Genomic DNA, 19,498 nt, shown 5'->3' with positions numbered 1-19,498 from the left:
TTTACGTTACAGAAAGTGGATGTTCCTGTGATGCTGAGACACCTGCGGGAGCAGAGAATGTTTATGATCCAGACCATAGCCCAGTACAAGTTTGTCTATCAAGTGCTCATCCAGTTCCTGCAAAACTCCAGACTTATTTAATCTTTTCAAACATCCCAGACCCAGCTTTATGGATCTGACTGAACCTTACTGATGAACAAGGGGAACTGCCTTGACAACACTGTGTGCATATGCTGCACATTTTAAAGTTGTCTTGAAAGTAAGGAATTATTCTTTACTAGAGTCTCCCATGGATTATTTTATACAACATATAATTTATTTTTTCTTGGAATAACTTGTGAATTACTTTAATAACGTGTAAAACTTATAGTGACCTTCAAATTGAACCACATTTGACATGACTGGTCTGCATTGTAACATGTCCATAAGGAAAGCATTCCTTTGTAAAGGTAGTTTACTGGCTTTTGTTTTGCTGCGCAGCTTCTGAAATGAACAGTTATTTGGCAGTGGGCTTTTTCTCATGTAAGAACACTTTGGACCCAGGTATGTGGCTTCTGTGGTAAAAACAGGACCTGCTCGATGTCAGCTACAGCTCTGTACAAGTGGAAGCTGAGGGAACAGAGTCCTGGAGCACGGAGACCTGAGGCTCTGCACATGCAGCAGGGCACGTTACAGAGGGCTCAAACACAGGCCGTTGTGAGGGCACAGAGTTTTGGGTGCTGAACTGTTCAAATTTCACAAGAATTACGGTTTTAGAGTAGTCCTTGAAAAAGGCACTATCAGAGCTTTTAAATGAGGCCTTTGCTACTGTCTGCAGTCCTTGAAGGGATTCAGAGGAGTCGCAGCAGTGCAGCGTGAGGTGCGGTGACCCAGAGCAGCAGGCTGAGGTCGGTGAACGGGTCTTTCTGGTAACTGTGGTGGTTGTGGGTTGAACAGCACAGGAATTTCAACTAAATGCAACTGAAAAAAGCCCTGCTCAAATCAAGCACCTTCTCCTGAATTACACTGAAAGCTTGATTGCCTTGAGGCTCACCTCCTGTAGAAAAGGAATCTCATTTAAGTTGGGCATCTCCAGTTGCCTTAGTTTCACATGTGAACTGTTGTCATCAGCACTGTAATCATTTTACCTTCTAGTCATTTCAGCTTTGTCAAAATGATTGACATGGTCTTCCCTCCATATCAGAGATCTCCAAATAGTGACCCTTGAGAGCTTTAGCTCAGAGTCTTTCTTGATTCTTCCCGTCAGTGCCTCGTGGTTTAAGAAAAATCTGGAGCAGTCTTTCATTCTGTATTGGCAAACCCCATTTTGTTAGGGTGTTTTTGTATTAAATTGCACAGATCATCTCTTTTCTTGGTCTAGTCACTTCGGATTCTCCCTCCTATTTATTATTACTATTTTATCCTGGTAGCGTTTGGGATTCCAGTTAGGATTAGGAGGATGTTGTATAAATACATAAAGGAGAAACAGTTCTTGCCTGAAGTTTACAACCCAAACAGAAAAGGGAAACAGACCTCCTCCACTACGTAACTAGGGCACAGATTCTTAACTGACTTGCCCATAGCCAACAATGAAATCTGTGACAGAGCTAAGGAAAAATCCCCGTGTCCTGTATCTCAGCAGTTAGTGCTCTCCTCCTCCCTCTTCCTCATCCTCTGCCTCAGCATTGTCTGGCTGTTCTGCACAAGGCAGTGCATATCCCCTTCTCTAAACTGTTTATTTCACTGGAGTAAATAGTGTTATGGATTATCTTGCAGCGTGTGCATGGAAGCATTTACTTAAAGCTATTTAGAAGTGATAGCAACTGCATTTATAAAAAATACAGAAAGGGAAAAAAAAAAAAAAAGCTTTAGTAAGTTGTGGTGGGACTCTTACGCTTATTTCTGGTGTAAGAGATGGAAAGTTCCTGCACTGAGGTCGCCCCCCTCCTCATGCTGACTCCTCTTTCCCACCTCTGCATGCTGCCACCGTCCCCGAGCAGTCCAACACTCTCCGACTCAGCAGTCCTGTCCGATTGCTGGAGAATGGATCAGGAGAGGAGCCTTGGAGGTCTCCGGTCCCAGCCCTGCTCACCCCACAGCGAACTTTAAACTTGGGCAGGCTTGCCCAGGATCCAGTTTAAGAAATCTCCCAAGGGTGGAGATTTCACAGCCTCTCGGGGCATGGGATGCAACGCAGTTACTCTGCCATGATGAAAATGTCTTTCTTGGTAATCCTCTCCCAGGTTAAATTTAATCTCTTAGTCCCATCACTGCTTTTCCATTGCATCCCTGCCTCTGAACCCCTGGTCAACGTACAGAGGCCTACGCCTACAAGCACTCCCAACTTCAGCACCGAAGGGACCGACACACCTACCTTTCCCTAAAATCAGCGGGAGCTTAAGCTAAGGCTCTGTACCAGGATGTGTCTTAAATTAAAACTGCGCTGTGCTGATTTGGTGCTCTGCAATACAGGCCAAACGAGGTGACAAGGATTCTGGTGGAGACTTCTAGCTACCAACAAATGCTGAGGAGTTATGTAGCTGTTAATATCTTGACCATGTTCCTTTTAAGGATCAGTTGAGTTTTCAGTCAACTTCAGCTTTCCTCTAATTTCTTCTGCTACTGCCAACATATCTCTTACTAAATTAGCAGCAACCATTTAAAGTCTTTTCAGCAGCATCTGCATGATAATTACACAGAGATGCTTTATATCTGGGAAACAAGCCAAGGAATAAACCTTGAAGCAAAGTGTATTAAATTAGTTATCTCATTATAACTTTTTGAGTAATTTCCTAATGATGAATTAAGTTTGAACTCAGAGCTGTCAAGTCCCATTGCTCCACTTGGATGTGAGAAGTTGAAAATCAGGAGGGAAAAGAATCTGTTCCTCTGTCTTATTATTCAGTTCTTCTTGGCTGAATGTATACCTCTGTTTCTACAGGGAGCCCAGGAAAGTTATTGCGTAGGAGAATATAAAGAGCTCTGTTTGAAAGGAAGAAAATTAAGCAAATGGGTTTTTTTATGCAAAGATGCATCGTAGGTGTCTTAGAAAAATACTAATTATAAAATGGCATCAAAAATCCTTTCCAAATTAAGTCAGTGCCTATTAATGAGCCAAGTAAGTGGCCATGTAGTAAACAGTCATTTCCAATTAACTCCTAACGTGGCTGGTTCGGAGGCCAATGTGACTCACTTTTTCCCTTTCGTTGTCAAAGAATGGCAATTTTAAACTTTTCTTTTCATCTGACTTCTATGTATTTTTTCCTGCTAGATTTTATCTTGAGTAGATCGGCTAATACTGTGAGTGAGCTGGGCTGGTGCACGTCTTCAGAGGTTCTTTTCCACTCCAGCTTGCAACCAAACCTCAGCATGCTGATGTTTTATGATTGCAATGTGATAGGGCAAATGTTGTAGGGCAAAACCTGAACCTTCTGACTTTGAACCTGTTGTAGTTTTATCAGGCCAAAATTGCTTGGGCAGTATTTCCTAACCTTTAGGGAGTGACAGGAAAATGCATTTTTGCATCCAATTTTATTAGTCATAGCAGGAATGAAAGCATGAGACTTAAAGCAACAGTACTGTTTAGTTTCCGTCCTGCAGACTTTAACGGCAGAGTCCTTAAGCAGAAAAGGAGGACAGTTTGGAGTTGCTGTATGTTGTCTTGCATGTTGGTTGCGTTTTTTTTTTAAAAACATCAAAGCATGACGGTAGGTTCTAAGAGACCTGTTTCATCCATTTGGAATAAACTCTGGATTGAAAAATCTCGCAAAGATGCCACCAACGGGAAATGAATGGAGCTTTAAGGGTCTGACACAAGCAGTCTTAGCCCGAGGCGCCCACCGTGCAGTCTGGCACATTTATCCTGTCCTCCCTCGCTCCTTCTAAGAGAGAACTCGGAGTGGATGAGTTAAGTCTGACTTGGGAATCCCTTGTGTATATTTTCCTTTTTGTGCACTCTTCATCTGTATTTAACACCACCACCCCCCTTTTTTTTTATTTTGTTCCTTGAACTCTTAGCAATGGTAGTATTCAGGTTGCTGGCATCAAATTCTTGGTTAGAGTTACGGTCTGACCACTTGACGCTCAACACTGTCTGATCAGGGATGGGCGAGATGACAGCCGCGTTCTGGCGCTGCTCCGAGCTGTGGGCATCCTGCTCCTGCCCCCCGCTGCTGCACTGGAGGACGGTGGAGATCAGCTGCTCAGCTCCTACTCGTTCCAGCTCCTCCCCAGGCCTACCTTCGCACCTCTTGTCCTTTGACTACCTGAGGAAGGATGAAGCTTGTCCCACAAACTTTCTCCTCTACAGGTATATAGGGACCCTAAATACTCAGCCTTACCAGAAATGCCTCTTCCCTAAACTGGTTGCAGCTGGCAGGAGACATCATCTGTGAGAACTTACTCAATCAACTGCTAACGTAGTCCTTATAAAAAGTACATCGCAGCCCATTTGTTCCACTTACTTATATCAGTTAGCCACAAATATTATTATTTGCATGATTTCAAGAGCTTTTTTTTTTAAAAAAAAATACTTTCTTGTAAACAGACAGAAATGCAAATAGGAAAAAAAATAAGTTGGAAAAGAATGAGTAAGTCTCATGAGATGGTCATTTTAAACTAACACATTATTTTTTGATCCAATACCTGCTATGTCTGCGTAGCCCACAAGCGACCCTAAAATAAGTGCTGATGGGCAATCTCGTGCCTGGATGGAGCACACATCGATGGGGAAAGTTCAGAGCTACTGCCCATGCTGCATTCCACCCCGCTGACTTCCCACCGGTCTCCTGGGGTGAGGTGGAGACTGAACTGGCTGTTGTCAGTCTTGCGAACAGTTTGTGAACGCTGTGCTCAGAAAGTGGACGCATCAAGATGGCCGGTACCTGCTGTAGCAGTTCTTGTTAAGAATGCTTTACATCCAGAGAGCTAGGGTGGCATCCAGCGCGTGAAATAAAGGATGCATTGTACAGAAGGAGCAAGTACCAGAACTGACCTTGAAAGGGAAGCGCTGCACTGCATGAAAACGTCATTTGATCACCCCTCTACAAAACTGGATATAAATCTGCTGCTGTATAGTCCAAGTCACGCGGAGTTTGGAGAAGGGTTTTGATGCCAACAAGAGAAAAGGTTACAAGTCTATAAACCCCAAAGGCAATCGCCCCAGGTCATTCTTCGCCTCGTAGAGAGGTTTTCTTGTAGAACGTGGTGCTATGGGAACTACAGATGCCAGCTTAGTCTTTGGAGAGGAGGATGTCATACATGCAGCTGCATGCAGCCTCAGCTTGCAGGGACTGCGATTTCAGGAAGGTAACAGCTGACTGCCTGGGCTGCTGGGCAAACAACAGAAGATGGAGGTCTTAACCATAGATAAACTGCATCAGGTTGTGAAACAAAACATTTAGCACGCAGGTCAAAAATATCAGTGTTTATTAGAGTATCTTTTAAGTCTTCTAGACTATCTTTTTAGTCTTTGAGGCTACAGTTCCCTTGGTTCCTCTCAGCCAAATATTTTTTGGCTGGCGTTTCTTTCAAGTTTTGTTGCCTGTGCTTTCCCACATGCCACAACAGCAGGACTTTGCCTTTGGAAGGCTACTGGAAGTCAGCAATAAAATAGCAGCTTTCACTGGAGGATCCCAGCACTCTTTAACAGCAAGGGAAAGATTCATACTTCTGCTGATCCCTGAAATGAATATAGTCCTTAGTAGTTTTACTCTTTCAGATCACCTGGGTAAGGACTCAGTGTTTTGGACACTCAGCTCCAGCTATTTCAGGGGCAGTGTTCCCGAATTAGGCAGGCAGGAATAAAAGGCAGTGGCTTCCCGCAGCTGGTAGCTGACACCTCAGGGAGAATCACGAATGTGTCTGGAAGAGGGTGCTCGGCCCCTCCAGCACACCTGGCAACCAGTCCTTCAGGGCCTTCCTAAGGCAACAGTTACATCCTGCCCGTGTTGAAAAACTGCTGATGGATCCATCCTCTGTGAATCTCATCACCTTGTCTTTAGAACCCATTTATCCCTCTGGCCTTCACAATGTCCTGTGTTGGTAGGTTCCACAACTTAATTATACACTACATTTACAAGAACTTCCTTTTTGTGTATGTTAAACAGAAGTATTTTCTTGCTGCTACTCTGTCTTTAAAAGAAAAAATCCTTAGTGCCAGAAACACTGTTAATACAATGTTTATCCTGTTGAGATTGCTCCATACAGAAAACATTTTCCTCATTAGTAAAGTACCTTTCTTTGGTTATTTTACAAAGGAAAGAAGTTTACACATGCAGATGACTGTAATATTCCCATATATAACTGTGTGGGATATATGTTAAATGAAATAACATGTTTATGCCACTGGATTTTACTGTCCTGTTTTACTTCAGTATTTTGTTATTTCCTGTTTTATTTGTTCTGTAATTCTGTACACGAGAGTTTAGAACAAAACAGTGATTTGAATCCCCCCACCTCATGGTATGTACGCATTTTGTGGAGAAATGAGACATCAGTTATGTGCCCTTCCTGCCCCCCCCTCCCTCCTGTTAGGGCTGAATGGCAGAACTATTCTATGCTATTGAAAGCCTTTAAAAAAAAAATCTATGCATGCTATTTTATATTCTAATGTATTATTCATATCAGTACATAAGCTTATGCTTGTCAGTTTTATCTTGTGTATAGAACTGATTACTTTTGACAGTATTTTTGCACTGTTTCTTTACTTTCTCTTTTTATAAAGTTTATTCAGCATTAATTGACTGCAATAATTTTTTACCCCTTTCACTGCCTTTGTGTAAATAGTTTCTTATATGCTTTTGCAAATACGAGAATGTCTTCACTCACTAAGTGTTTTTGGTAAGGCTGTCCTTCATACTCACAGTATACAATAAACCATTTTTTTTTCAAGGAAAACTATGCTTGTGTTCTTTCCTGTACCAGCTTAAGGTTTTGCATTTACACCTACTGTGCTTGTATTACTTTCCCATGTTAAACTGACAGGCACAGCCGGGGCCACAGTGAGCGCTGAAGAACCTTCTGTAACCTGTCATCCAAGTTTCATGCAGGCAAGTCTCCTACTGGTGCTCGTGGTAAACCGATCCCATTCTTCAGTCCCAAAGTATAATCTGGGCTCTGGCCAGGCTTCCTGAAGGGAAGGTGCTAGTTCTCTGGCTGTGGGTTTACTTGACATGATAGATGTTAGGATAAAAGTAGTCGGCTGGTACTCTCTTCCTGGGCTTGGCTGTAGCTAAGTGGCCCCGGCCTTCCGGAATCGTAAGATCTGGTGCAGTTCTATGTACTCCAGCAACAATTGCTGGCTAGAGAGCAATGAAAGCTTTCAGCAAAATGAGCTGACAAACCCTTGTTCTCCACCAGTTTTATTTTCAGAGCAGCGCTTACAGGAAAGAAAATAAGATGAAGTTCTTAATAGCAATGCGTTCTCTCTCTGTCATCATACTTCATAAGCTGTGAAAGCAGTAAGGAATGGTCATGGAGTTTTACTGTGCAACATATTCCAACTTTGTACTTCCAGCATCACAGCCACACTCTCCCTCCTCTTCCCAATCCTTAAAAGCAATCTCCTGTCATTCAGCTAAACGGAGGAAAAAAAAACCAACCTCTGCTCTTACATATGGCCAGAAAAAGCTGTCTTCAATTTTTTTCCTCAGAAAATGCTCCTGTTCCTCTATTAAAAGCAATTGCTAATGTATTAATAGAATAGTTTTAATCCACTGGAGTCAAAGGTACAGCTATAAGGAAATAACAGCTCTGTTCTGCAATAAATTTTTAAAGGGGATTAAAAAGCCAGCCGTTGCACAACTCATGCCTAGTGCAAGCCTTCCAGCTCTGAGGTAGGTGCCAGTGTTCTCTGTATGAAACATGCCGAGCTCTAGGTCCGTACAGGGATGAATCCCCCGATCCCCACCTACCCGGAGCAGCGCTGGGCCTGCAGATTAACTGCCCGAGGGAATGATGGTGGCTTTCCTGCACAATGCGCAGAATTCATCACCCTCGTCACCCCTTCTCTCAGCTAAGTCACTGCAAACAAAAATGATTTGTGAAAAGGGGAATTGGATACTAAACCACAACAACAACAACAAGTACAGCTTTTGCTACTTAATTTGTCAGATTAAATGAAACATTTGGCAGAACTACTGCACCCATGTAAGTGTGTAAGTGCAATCAAGAGGGGTCAAGAACACTTTATTTACTTGACACAAATAAGATACACATTAAAACCCATGAAGAAAAAAATGGCCACTTTTGCATGTGAGCTGTCAGAAGGCATAACCTTTAAGAAACCATGAATGCTTCCTCAAAAAAAAAAAAAAAAAAAAGAAAAAAGGCAGTTGTAGATGTGTTGAAAGCTCGGAACATTTTGCAAGGCCTAAGTGTGTTTGTCATTCCAATTATAGGACAGAGCTGTGTTCATACTCTACCGTTTTTCAAAGCGCTCCTGAAGGTTTCCATAACAGGGCTTTTTAAATAAAGGTTTGAAGGATTGCATAGATTCAAAGGCTCAGTGGCCCTCTAATTCCTTTTTGATCTCTGAAATGTATGGATGATCCTTCCCGTGTGCTACTTCCATGATAGCAATTGCCTATGAAAAGAAAAAAATATTCACACAATTGATTCATATATAACACCAGGCTATAAATACTCTCTTTAGAGGTTTGAAACAGTCTGACACCTCTAGCTACTTTTTGTCCCCTTGTAGTCATAAACCCAGTAGGAAATAAAATGAAATTCAAAACTAAGTAATAAAGGTTTTACATTCAGAGAATACATCTTTCATCTTACAGGATCCCAAAGCACCTTTCAAAATATTCCTGACAAAACTACTTTGAATGCAACCAGCTCCAGGACAGAAAACTGCGAGTGGGATGGGTAATGTTCTGGCAGAGGACTGAACCAGGATCAGAGGGAGCTCTGTTCCCAGCAATTCCTGCTTCTGCTGGCAGACTGACGGGCAGGCCTATTGCGGAAGGACTGTCAGACCCGATTCTGAAAACCCTCCACCGGTTCCAGGGGCTGCCAACGCTTTACGAAGGAAGCCATTGCTTAGGCAGCCGCCGAGGCAAAAGCAAGATCTTGTCAGATTTGGACGGCTGCTGCCATGCCTTTCACCTACAGCCTGTTCTGGTCCCAAGAGTGAACCTTTAGGCAGCCAAACCTCCTGACTTGCACTTCCCTGCCACTGCCCAAACCACGTTGCAGAGTGGGTGCAGAGGCAAGATTCCCACTTGAGAAAAGGACAGCAGCGGCCCCAAACAGATGTGGTAAAAGACAGCAGCAGACAGGACTGAAAGAAGCAAGTTCAGAGTAAGTCTGAGAATATTTAAAGACCACAGCGCTAAGATAAAGCAAGGAATTGCAACAGCCTAGCCCTCAGAACATGTAGTCATTTTCTCCTCAGGAAACCTTTATGGAATTAAGCTCTCATGTTTAAGTCAGGACAACAAGAGCCTTTTGGTCCACCTCGGCAGCAGTGAGAAATGACTCCGTTCCCCTCCTGCCCAAAGCAGAAAGGAGGGCCCTCTGGACAAGCTGCTCGCAAACTGACAAAGAACAATGCTTTTGTTTTTCCACTAAATCCCAAACATCAGGGGCTGGGATAACTCTGGGCAGTTCCTGTAGGCAGCTTTTGGAAGTGAGTCATTAGAAAATGTTTGTGTTAGGAAGCTAACTATGCCAACAAATCTACCTACAGTTCTCAACCCCCCATCCCGTGTTCCTACTGGCACAAATCCCAGTTTTAGTCAAAGCTTAACACCACAGCGAAGGAAAACCTATGCTAATTTTAAACTAGGTAACAGTTAAATTTTAGAGCATATATTCTTGTAGTATCTTGCTGGATGGCTTTGTTATTGCTGGCTAAAAACTTGCCAGCATCTAAAAAGGAAGAAAAAAAAAACCAAAAAAATGCGACATTCCACACCAAGTCATTATATGCCACAGTAGTCACTGATGCTTAAGAAACTAAAATAAACTTATATCCAACCACAACACATGGAGAAAGTCAAGAACTGTGTTACAGACTAATAATGAAACAGAAGAATAAAAAAACTAAAGAATAAAGAACAGACTAATAAAAAGGGGTGAAGAAAAACGTCAAACCAAATGCTGTATTTGCCAATTTCAGCATTACCAGATGCACTGAATTCCCTTCAGCTATTTAAAAATCAATTGGTTCCGCAACAAATAACCACCAAAAAGCATGCCTAGTTTAACTTGGATATAGAAATCACAGACTTCAATGAAACACGATGTGCCCTTTGAAAGAGCCAAGCATTTTTTCCGTCCTTACCTAGCAAGGGAGGAGAAGCTAGAGTTCGGCTTCATTTACACTAGTACAGCTCTAGCTCAGTGAAGAATGTATAGCAAATGTTTAAGCATAACTCTCACTCCAGCTGCCGCAGTAGAGTTCACCATGGAAAGGCAGGAGACCCCTTCCATGCGAGAACAGACCTGCACTGCATCTTTGGGAAAACTGGAACTGAGCCAAAAGTCCAGTAACCAAATATATTAACACACAGTGCGTTTCCTACCACGCCAGGCTTGCTGACAGAGAAGCACAGAGTGTTTCAATGATCCCATGCCTGAACTGGGATTCTTAATGAAGAAACCAGGAAATAAATACCCTCTTCAGGGCTTTAACTCCAGCCGTTCTGTTCTCCAGTGCCATATACAGTCTCCCTAATTTCAGCCACATGGAGGAAACATTCAGTGAGTAGGAGGGATAATGTTTACTGCAAGAGAGAAAGAAATTCAGCTTTATCAAACCTGGCAGTTTCATAGCATTTTCCCAGCCCCCGTCCCCCTCTCAGGGGGCAAGAAGCTGCCCCTGCCCATTCACCGCTCATCCCCTCTGCCATGGCTGCCAGGAGTCAGTGCCAATTGTGTCTGGGATGGGGACGCCTGTCAATTGGGAATTGAACTGAAACCACCATATGCCCCTGAACAGCTGTCAGATGGCAATGACTTTCTGCCACCAGTTTTAATCTAGCCAGCTGCAGCAAGAGACAGCATTGTTACGAGTTTTTGGAGCCACCCTACAGGCACAGAGGTAACTCTGCCTATTCCACAATAGACGGTCTCTAGTGGAAAGCAAGGGGCCCTCTGCAGCGTGTACAGCACACACGCCACTCCGTACTCGCACACACGGAGCTAGCAGAGCCTGGTTCAGCAGAGCTGACCTGGAATGCCAGGCTCGGAGCCAGAGGAGCTGGGCAAGTCCCAGGGAAGATAAATAGTACTGAGCCCCCAGGGGTGGAATGTTGGCTCCTTCTTTGTATCGCTGCTCTCTGCCAAGTGATCTGTGACTTTACGTTGGCACCTGCTCCAAAGGGAGAGCTTTACGTGCGCTCCCCCCAGCTGGCAAGAAAGTCACTTCTCAAGATGAGAACCTGCTTGGGAGATTCATGGCAGTGCATAACTGGCTGGCTGTAAGGAACGAAATTGCTACTGTAGAAACACAGAAAAAATTATGGGAGAGAGTACTAGTTCTTTCCCGCAGAGGCTGCGTGCTGCCTTGCCCCACATGGGGCTTCAGCCTGCACATTCTCCCACCCCTCCAGCTCTGGGGCAGCGGAGCTGAGGGCCACCAGGGCAGGCAGCGCAGGGCAGCACCCAGCTGAGCTCACCTCCAGCTCCCTCTGCTGCTCAGCACCGGCCCGGGGACACGGCTCTGCTCCCCTGCGACCGGGGGCACCGGCCAGGCAAGGACTGGGAGCGGGCGGGAGGCCGAAAGCAACAGCGGCCTTTGCCTCCATGACCTTCTACAAAATATTGACTGCAGATGCAATTCGAAGCTCTTCTTTAATATAAAGTATTACGATTTTTTTTAAAAAAAACCCAAAACAGTATTTATGTAGCTATGCAGAACTAGCACAGTACCCAAGGTGGTGCACACTTTGAGAACTCAAAGCAAGGATTTCAGAGTAGCCTTTTGCTATATATTGCAGACCACGTTTTGAAAGTAACAAAATCTGTCCCAGGATTTAAACATTCCTTTTTGAGTAGTGATGTCATGGGTAGCGTGTTTATACAATACGTACCGAGAGAAATGATCTCTGCCCAAACTTGTCCCAATTACTCAGATTACTGAATTAGAGCACTAGAAAAAAATAAAAATAGTCTCATATTTACCTGTATGGTCTGATAATTTTTTGCCCATAACGCAGTGCACCTTCCCAGTCCTGCATGTAGAGACAGACACCCATGGCTTGGTACATCATATGTAACATATAAACATTACTGTCTGCAAACACTGCGCCCATCTTGTCCAGGCTGAGTTCACAGATCTCCAGTAATTCACCAGGAGGTATGAAGAAGTCAAGGAACCCAAAAAATAGATGGCCTCTCGTTAGACAGCTACCTGGTAATGCCAAAGAAGAGTCAACTTAAACTTGTTCAGAATGGTTCTGAGAAGTCCTCTTTTCTCTCAAGTAGCATCAAAGCATCTATGCTACAACCGCAGAACTACTCTGAGAGGTATTCTATACACAGAGGCATTCTGCTCACAAGATTATACCCTCTCCTACTCAGATATTGTAAAAAAAAAAAAAAAAAAAAAAAAGCTTTCAGATTTAAAAGACAACAAAAAAAAGCAGCTTTCCTGAGTCAGCACCACACCAGCAACGTGTCAGAAGGGGGAGTGAAATTCCCCGGGCAGAGGGCACTGAATCAGGCATGAGATAGCCTGGTCTGCTTCTGGCCCAACAAATCTTGCATTTTTGTCTGCATCGTACCACGGTTACAAGAGGTGGGCTCATAACCATCAGCGATAGCTGCAGCCTCACACGCAGCCTCTCAAAACGGGGCAGTGTTACAGCAGACAGAGGAGCACATACCTGTGCTCAGCCCCGTCCCTGGCTTGCCCTTGTGCAGACAGCCACGTGCTGCACTCCCAGAAACTGAGCGCTGCACAGGAAGGAACAAACACGGGGTTTCAGTCCCACAACACCTCCAATGTTACAATGCCCCCTGCCTCCAGGGACAGCTCTCCAGACACAGAGAGGACAGAGTTAAGTTTAACTTCGAATGGTCATAGTATTTCTCCTGCAAGTACTTCTGAAGCAATCCAGCAGGTAAGATTTTTAGGTCACACACCAAGCCAGTGGGGTCAGGGTGAGACAAAGGATATATTTGTAGTGTTTGGCTCTTCTGAATTCCTCAATCACGTTCCTGGCATATCTGATCATGTCCTGTACCGTCTCTGCTGAAGGAGGATCATTCAGCTTGCAAATTTCCAGTTTCTCTTTATCCTGGAGGAAACACAATGGACATTACAAATGCAGGTTCCAAGCCCCACAAATAAAGGTGCACCTGCTACACAAAATTACTCTAATAAAAAGACACAGATGGAGACTTAAGCTCTTCAAAGAATGTAAAAACAAAGGCAGAATGTGCACCTGCAATTCTTCTCTAAAGCCTTGGCTGGGAATCCTAGAATCCTTTGCTCCTTCCAGTTCATCTGCCATTCTCTACTTTCATGAGGTCCCCCTTCTTTTGAAAGATCCAAGAGCTTTTCGATTTTGTGATGAAAGCAGTTTTACATAGGAAATTTCACTGCTTCCAAGAGATTAGGGATTAAAACAAATATAATTTAAAGACTAGAAAAGCCCAAATACCTTAGGCCTAACACCAAGTGATAACTCAGTGGAAAACGAGATGATATTAAATGCTGAAAAGGATCCTTCACATCTACAGACAAAACCGCATTTCCACATAATTTGTTACTTCTGCTGGACAACTCCCACCTACTCTTATCTTTCTGTCTAACTTGCTACTTCATGAAGAGTCAGCTGCAATGTGAAGACAATCTTTTGCTCTTTAAGCCTCATGTTGTTGCTAGATTCCTTTTTCCTTTATTATTTCATCTGCCAGTTGAGAGGACAATAGGGGACTCTTTCCAGAGCTGACTGAGGCTGAGTGGCAGGTGATTCCAAGAGCACGTTTATTGGAATTCACAGATGAAATCCTGGCTCCATTAAACTCAGTGGCAAAATTATCTAGGTAACCATGGGGAAAACACAACTACAACGTCAACAGAATGGCCTCAAACAAGAATATTGGGTACTATTTGGAAAAAAAGTTACAAAAGATGACGCCATTTAGAGGAAGGAGATGGCTGTCTGGTCAGCTTGGGAAGTAGCTCCTAAAAGGAAACCTTTCTGAAAATGGGGGGCGGGGGGGGAGGGGAGAATGATCTGGGACTTAAGGATCAGATTATGCCAGCCAGACTGATCTTGCTTGGAATGACAGATGAGATACACCAAAGCTCAATTCTTCTAGGACCTCCAGTAAAGGAAGTCCAAATGGTAGGACAGGTACATTTATTTCTTTATCTGTTGGGTTTGGGTACCTTTTTTCTGACCCATAAGTGCTTTTCACCTTGTTTTAAAGAACACTGTCTGCATGTCTGCCTTTGCCCTTTGAAGGGCACCAGGTGATGTCTAATGAACATAAATCTGGCCTGCACATCACAAGGGCCTGTGGCACGGGACCACCCTGTCCGTGAGAAGACTGGTATGATGCCGTTGCAGGAATGCCAGTTTCACAGACTCGATCTCCAAACCATCCAGCAATGTCATGGAACCTCATCTAGAACTGACTGAGATGTCCCAGGCGGGAACTGCAGCAGGCAGGACTCTATACCACAACAGGTCCCCAAAAATGCCCCAAGCAAGATTCACTCACTGGGAGTTGGTATAAAACATGCAGTTAGAAAAAAATTCATTCTGCGCAAAATTCTTTTGGCCAGGTAACATAGACAGTGTAATTATCTACTTATAACAGTTTTCAGCTTTGCTTTGTAGCTCAACTTTAAATAGGCCTTTACAAGGAAATTTCCTGATGTGTCATGATTACAGTGGAACGAATGAGTATCAGAAAGTCTTCTAGTCAGAAAAGCAACCTCCCCCCCACCTTGCATTATTCTACTTTCCAAAATGTAATTAAAGCTGATAGAATATTACATCTAAGGACCTGGCTAGATGCCTTGACAGTCAGAAGCATTTTTCACACCAATTTTATTACCTTTTCTTTTGTAATGCACTCCCTGCAATCACAATTAAAGAAATATGAGTCTCTTAACCGGTCATTTCTGTCTTCTGTGGGATACAACAGGTCAATATAGCTGGTAAAAACCTATATGGTAAAAACACAGCCATCAGTGAAAAGCAGTGTAACTAGACGTATTTATCACTACTAGTTCTGGTATATGTGGTATGACAACTACACATATTCATGCACCTGCAGCCACATCACCTGCCTGTTCCCTCATATTCTAAGCCTCTTGGCAGCACCAGGAGTTGCCATTTGTGAATGCAACCTGACAAAGAAGTGTTTCCTTTCCTGCTCATTACAGCATTTGCCTCAAATTGGCTTAAACCCAGGACAGCAAGATTCAGGTGTGGACAAGGAAACTATCACAGCATCAATCTGAGGCTCCTGTCAAGACTACAAAAAGAGATGCCTACTTTTCACCAGTAAAATAACAGTTTCAGGTATTATAATAGGATAAATTACAGTGGCCTGGTTTTCTGGAGGCTAGGATCTCAAATTTTTCTTTTTGAAAACCTATGAAAAATTGCAGCAATAGCAGTCACTAGTAGCTTTAGAAACTTAGGACAAGACCTTCAGATCTCTGAAGAGAGGCCCAGTGCTCCAGTTCTAGGAAAATGCCAGATTTACTTCAGCAGCCACACTTCAAAGCACAGAAAACCTGCTTTTGACCATTTTACAGGCTCTTCACATCCACTATTAAGTTTTCCTCTACTTCAATGATCTTCAGGAAAGAACTCTTGCAACTCTCTTTAACGCTCTGTTTTTAAAATGAGACCTCCTCCAGGAAGCATCATACGCACAGCACAGTTGATCATTTTGCAGACCAAGGAACAGCTTTAGTTCCATTTCCTCGTTTTTAGTTATTTTAAATGCTTTGCTCAGTCTTTATGCTTAAGGTTTCTTTCTTCTTTAAAGAAAAATGTATGTGTAATTACATACAGTACATCTTCTTCTTACTCTGTGTGATCTCACACTTTCCTTCACACTCCTGTCCTCCTTTCCCTGTTTTCAAAGCATGCAAAATGCAGGAACCACATTTACAGCAAAAGCTTTTAAAATGTTCCAGTGCAATGGCCACGCGGATCCTGAAGATGGAGACACAGGCCGTAAGACTGCACAGAGCCCAAGCAGAACCATGAGCTCACATCTATAAAATTCTTAACTGCCAAAAAAGTGAACGTGCACAAACCAAGAAGTCCTGGAGAACTGATGCAGCTTCTAAGACACAACTCAATCAAAAGAAGATGCCAAGCAAGATAAATACTCCCCATCTCTACTTCTCACAGTAAGCCCTACCAAAAATTGCTGAAAACGTCTGGGATTCCACAGTAAAAATCCAAAACCAGGATCAGTCCTTGTCCATTACCAAACTGCATTTGCAGTGACTGCCAACATCACAGACAAATCATCGATAGTAAATGGCATAAAAAGAAAGAAGTTGCTGACCTAAGTCATTCAACCTTGGCTCCAACAACTAAACTCACTTTGTTCACAATGGTGAACAGCTATAATCCACAAAAATAACCTCTCTCCCCTTCTTCAGAATGGAATCACTACTTCAGAAAGCAGCAGGAGTTAGCAAAATCAAATCTGAACTTATTTTGATCAGCATTAACCTTGCCTACTAAATTAACAAATGAGCCACTGAAACGATGCAAATTCCCTCCCCAGAGAGATTGTTCCAGATCTTCATCCCCTGAAGGTATTTGCACATCCTCCTCAACTCTGTTTAACATCTTTTTTCTTTTGTTTAAAGTAAAAAGCAGCTCTGCTGCTGAAGACTCCCTGCCAAGTTCATTAATTGATTGAGAAAGTTTCAAAGTAAACCCAGAGCCTTACTCAATTTCACAGAATTTTATCAATCACTGTCCAGCTTCACTCCACTTAAAAACACACTCTTATTCTTCTGTGACTTCCCAGCGAACACCGCTGAGGTGATACGACCAAGTCTCATGTTTTGTGGATGCTCTGCCCAAACAGAAGTCGGAGGACTTATCTGTACCCATTTACCTTGTTTATTCTGGCTTCAATTTCAATACGTTGCTATTACACTGGGAACTACTATAGCAGTAATAATTTGCTTTGATCTTGGAATTTCAAAGCACCAGCCAAACATCAGGCTCGTTTCACAGATGGGTAAACTGAGACAGAGGCTGGCAGATACACAGGACTGCTGCAGGTGCTCTTCCCTTGTTTTAGTACAAAATAGGATACCACCTCCAAGAATCACATCAGTCCTCCAGAGCAAACCCAACTTTTCCAAAGCAACATCTTACCTTCTCTGAGAAACAAGAGATCCTTCCTCCCTGTTATTAAATTGCCATCTAACTGAAATGAATCCTGACAAGCAGAATGGATCCTACTTTCAGGATGCATGCATACAAAGCACATTCAAACACGCTGCATTTACCTCCTCTCCAGGCTCAATCTCTTTAACAGCTCTGACTTCAGCCAAAGTCCCCTTGTAAGTTACAATCACATTTGGGCAACAGCTATGGTTCATCAATGCAACGCTGTAAAAGTAGAAAAGTAAACCTTTTCCCACACCACCAGCAGCAGGCAAAAAGTTAAGCACCACTTCAGAAAACAAATTAACTCTGAAAGATTGATTCAGTCTCTCTCTGTTAGCTGTTTTTATTCTGAGGCTTAACATGAAGGTAACCTTGGGAAAATCTGTTGTACTGTTATTTATTCTAATGGATGGAGAATGGCTGTGCTAATGTATCATTACAATTTTTAAATCCTATTATTTCAGGACTAGGGAAGTTATTATTTTCCCATTCTTACAGTGCTATGGGACAGCTGACAGGGGCGTTCATGTAGCTTAACTATCAACATCCTATTTAGGTATCTATGATAGACAGACTATCTTCCTCAGAGCAGAAGGAAAGAGAAACACATTTAGCCTAAAGTAAACAAGGAAATACAGGAAAACAAAAGTAATTTGCTTGCTGCATCGCAACTTAAGATGGGCATTAAAATTTTAGCTGACTTCTGTGCAAATGTAAACAGCCTCATTGTTTGAAGTGGGAGGGAAGAGATCTGTCTGTTATACAAGCACATGACTTACACAAAAATGTGAACTGGTAAAGAAAAGTACTCCCCCGTATTACCAAGCTTGGAGAAAGTGCAATTTGCTGCTTATTTGAGACAAACTGTATAATTTTAATTCTTTCTCTTCCAATCTAGCAAAACAGCAATTGTCTCTTCAGTCTTTTTACCTCACAGGAATAACTGTTAATAGGAAAGATATGGCTCTTGCGTGCTGTTCATTTCTGAACAAAGGATGGTGTTGGACATGTTTTCAGAACACCCTGGTTTAATGCTCTCCCCACCATGACTCTGATCTTGGGCATTTCAAGGCCTTAATTTCCAATCTGTAGATCAGGGATATGGGCTTCAGACAAATCTACATGACAAAGGAGAATCTGTGAAGCAAGGACCATATACTACTGTCTGTATGCAGCACTTCAGAAAATCAGGTCCTGCTTTGATCGGGCATCTGTAAGTTTCAGATTACTTTGACATAGCTAAACTGCCAGTCATCTATGCCTCACAAGGAAGTCAACCTAAGCAGACAGTGACAATACTTTCAAGTACAGGGTTTGCAAAGAACAGGGGCAGAAAATATTCTCCTTTGCTACAACATTAAGTGGGAAGGACAGACTTAAATGGAAGAGATGTTCCTCAGCCTTACAGAGAGATGTGCTCCTCTGTCCACAAACTGCAGTTAACACTTAACATCTGCAGGTTATTTGTAAAGCGAAGAAGCTTGTATGTATTTTTTCCACTGTCACATCAAGGAGGCTCAAAGAAGTTATGAAAGGGATTTACTGTTTGCCAAGGAACAAAGGTAGAAGGGATGCTGTTTGACAACACCAGGTAAAGGATTATACCCAGTCAAAACAGAAAGTTGTGAATAGAGCAAGTGACCTGCAATCCTTTTCATTTCACTATGATCATTACACGATGTCCCTGTCCAGAACCTGCCAGCCAGGGAAGTAATTGCTTCTTACCAACCTGCATATAGTTTGCAATCTAAACTTCAAAACAAATTACAAGTGCCGTTTTGCCAAAACTACCAGGTTTTTAAGGAAGTGGCAAATCATTTGCCACATTTTATTAGCCAATTGTAAGTATTTTTTAAAAAAGAAAAATTGTTTAACTATATTTCTTTCAGTAGCGATCTACTTCCATACATGTGCAAAACCCCTTGTTTTTAAATAAGTTGATTCTGTTTTTAAAAATATTAAAATCAACCTACTCAGGAAATATGGCTGATCCCAAATGAGAGAGTTCTTCATCTTCAATTGTGAAGCCATTACAGTTAACCTAAACAGAAAGAGACTAGATCAGCTTCTGGCCAGCTAAGTATTCCACACTTACATGTCACATTCTCATACTTCAAAGTCAATTGCAGTAATTTACTTACAATTTTCTTTCCACCTCACCAGTACTCACCAGG

General features: G+C 42.7%; 2 protein-coding genes across 6 annotated transcripts in view; one reads left to right on the top strand and one right to left on the bottom strand.

Moving 5' to 3' along the window:
* PTPN14 (protein tyrosine phosphatase non-receptor type 14) overlaps positions 1-5,775 on the top strand; it is a 118,694-nt gene extending 112,919 nt beyond the window's left edge. Inside the window, exon 19 of the mRNA XM_027788480.2 lies at positions 13-5,775. Within this exon, the coding sequence (XP_027644281.2) occupies positions 13-141 (129 nt within the window). The 3' untranslated portion in view covers positions 142-5,775. The remainder of the gene's footprint in view (positions 1-12) is intronic.
* A 1,124-nt stretch (positions 5,776-6,899) lies between these two features.
* SMYD2 (SET and MYND domain containing 2) overlaps positions 6,900-19,498 on the bottom strand; it is a 31,352-nt gene continuing 18,753 nt past the window's right edge. For 2 of the 5 annotated variants that reach the window (XM_055816074.1, XM_055816078.1), the window contains 7 exons: positions 19,298-19,365; positions 17,444-17,546; positions 15,004-15,114; positions 13,109-13,229; positions 12,112-12,286; positions 10,604-10,712; positions 6,900-8,563 (listed from right to left, as the gene is read on the bottom strand). In XM_055816074.1, coding sequence (XP_055672049.1) covers positions 8,483-8,563; positions 10,604-10,712; positions 12,112-12,286; positions 13,109-13,229; positions 15,004-15,114; positions 17,444-17,546; positions 19,298-19,365 — 768 coding nt within the window. In that variant the 3' untranslated portion in view covers positions 6,900-8,482. The remainder of the gene's footprint in view (positions 8,564-10,603; positions 10,713-12,111; positions 12,287-13,108; positions 13,230-15,003; positions 15,115-17,443; positions 17,547-19,297; positions 19,366-19,498) is intronic. The other 3 variants (XR_008749157.1, XM_055816076.1, XM_055816077.1) reach the window with 3 other exon arrangements.

The sequence above is a fragment of the Falco peregrinus genome, chromosome 11, assembly GCF_023634155.1.
Source record: "Falco peregrinus isolate bFalPer1 chromosome 11, bFalPer1.pri, whole genome shotgun sequence".
Classification (NCBI taxonomy): domain Eukaryota; kingdom Metazoa; phylum Chordata; class Aves; order Falconiformes; family Falconidae; genus Falco; species Falco peregrinus.
This window is presented reverse-complemented; position numbering and strand designations above follow the sequence as displayed.